At 66.1% G+C, this 440-nt stretch overlaps 1 protein-coding gene across 1 annotated transcript in view; it reads left to right on the forward strand.

The window, feature by feature from the left end:
- Position 1: 1 nt before the first annotated feature.
- The window catches only part of GPR37 (G protein-coupled receptor 37 (endothelin receptor type B-like)), a gene marked incomplete at its 5' end in the record, with an annotated part of 13,437 nt that continues 12,998 nt past the window's right edge, over positions 2-440 (forward strand). Inside the window, one exon of the mRNA XM_009883689.1 lies at positions 2-283. Within this exon, the coding sequence (XP_009881991.1) occupies positions 2-283 (282 nt within the window). The remainder of the gene's footprint in view (positions 284-440) is intronic.

The following is a 440-nucleotide window of genomic DNA, read 5'->3' on the forward strand; positions in this document are numbered from 1 at the left end:
CCGCAACCCCTTCTACCCGCTGACCGAGGAGTCGTACGGCGCCTACGCCGTCATGTGCCTCTCCGTGGTGATCTTCGGCATCGGCATCATGGGCAACATGGCAGTGATGTGCATCGTCTGCCACAACTACTACATGCGGAGCATCTCCAACTCCCTGCTGGCCAACCTGGCCTTCTGGGACTTCCTCATCGTCTTCTTCTGCCTGCCGCTGGTCATCTTCCAGGAGCTCACCAAGAAGTGGCTCCTAGAAGACTTCTCCTGCAAAATCGTCCCGTACATCGAGGTAATGGCGGGGGGTGGGGATGCGCGGGCCCCCGGCGGCCCACCCGCCCCCCAGTCCCCCTGAGCAGTCCCTTCTCCGCTCGCTCCCGGTCGCTCCTGAGGCGGAGCGGGGGGTCCCCGGCGCGGCCCCCGCAGGGGCTGGAGGAGGCTGCGGCCGC

The sequence above is a fragment of the Charadrius vociferus genome, unplaced genomic scaffold (genome assembly GCF_000708025.1).
Source record: "Charadrius vociferus isolate BGI_N301 unplaced genomic scaffold, ASM70802v2 scaffold43, whole genome shotgun sequence".
NCBI classification, from domain to species: Eukaryota; Metazoa; Chordata; class Aves; order Charadriiformes; family Charadriidae; genus Charadrius; species Charadrius vociferus.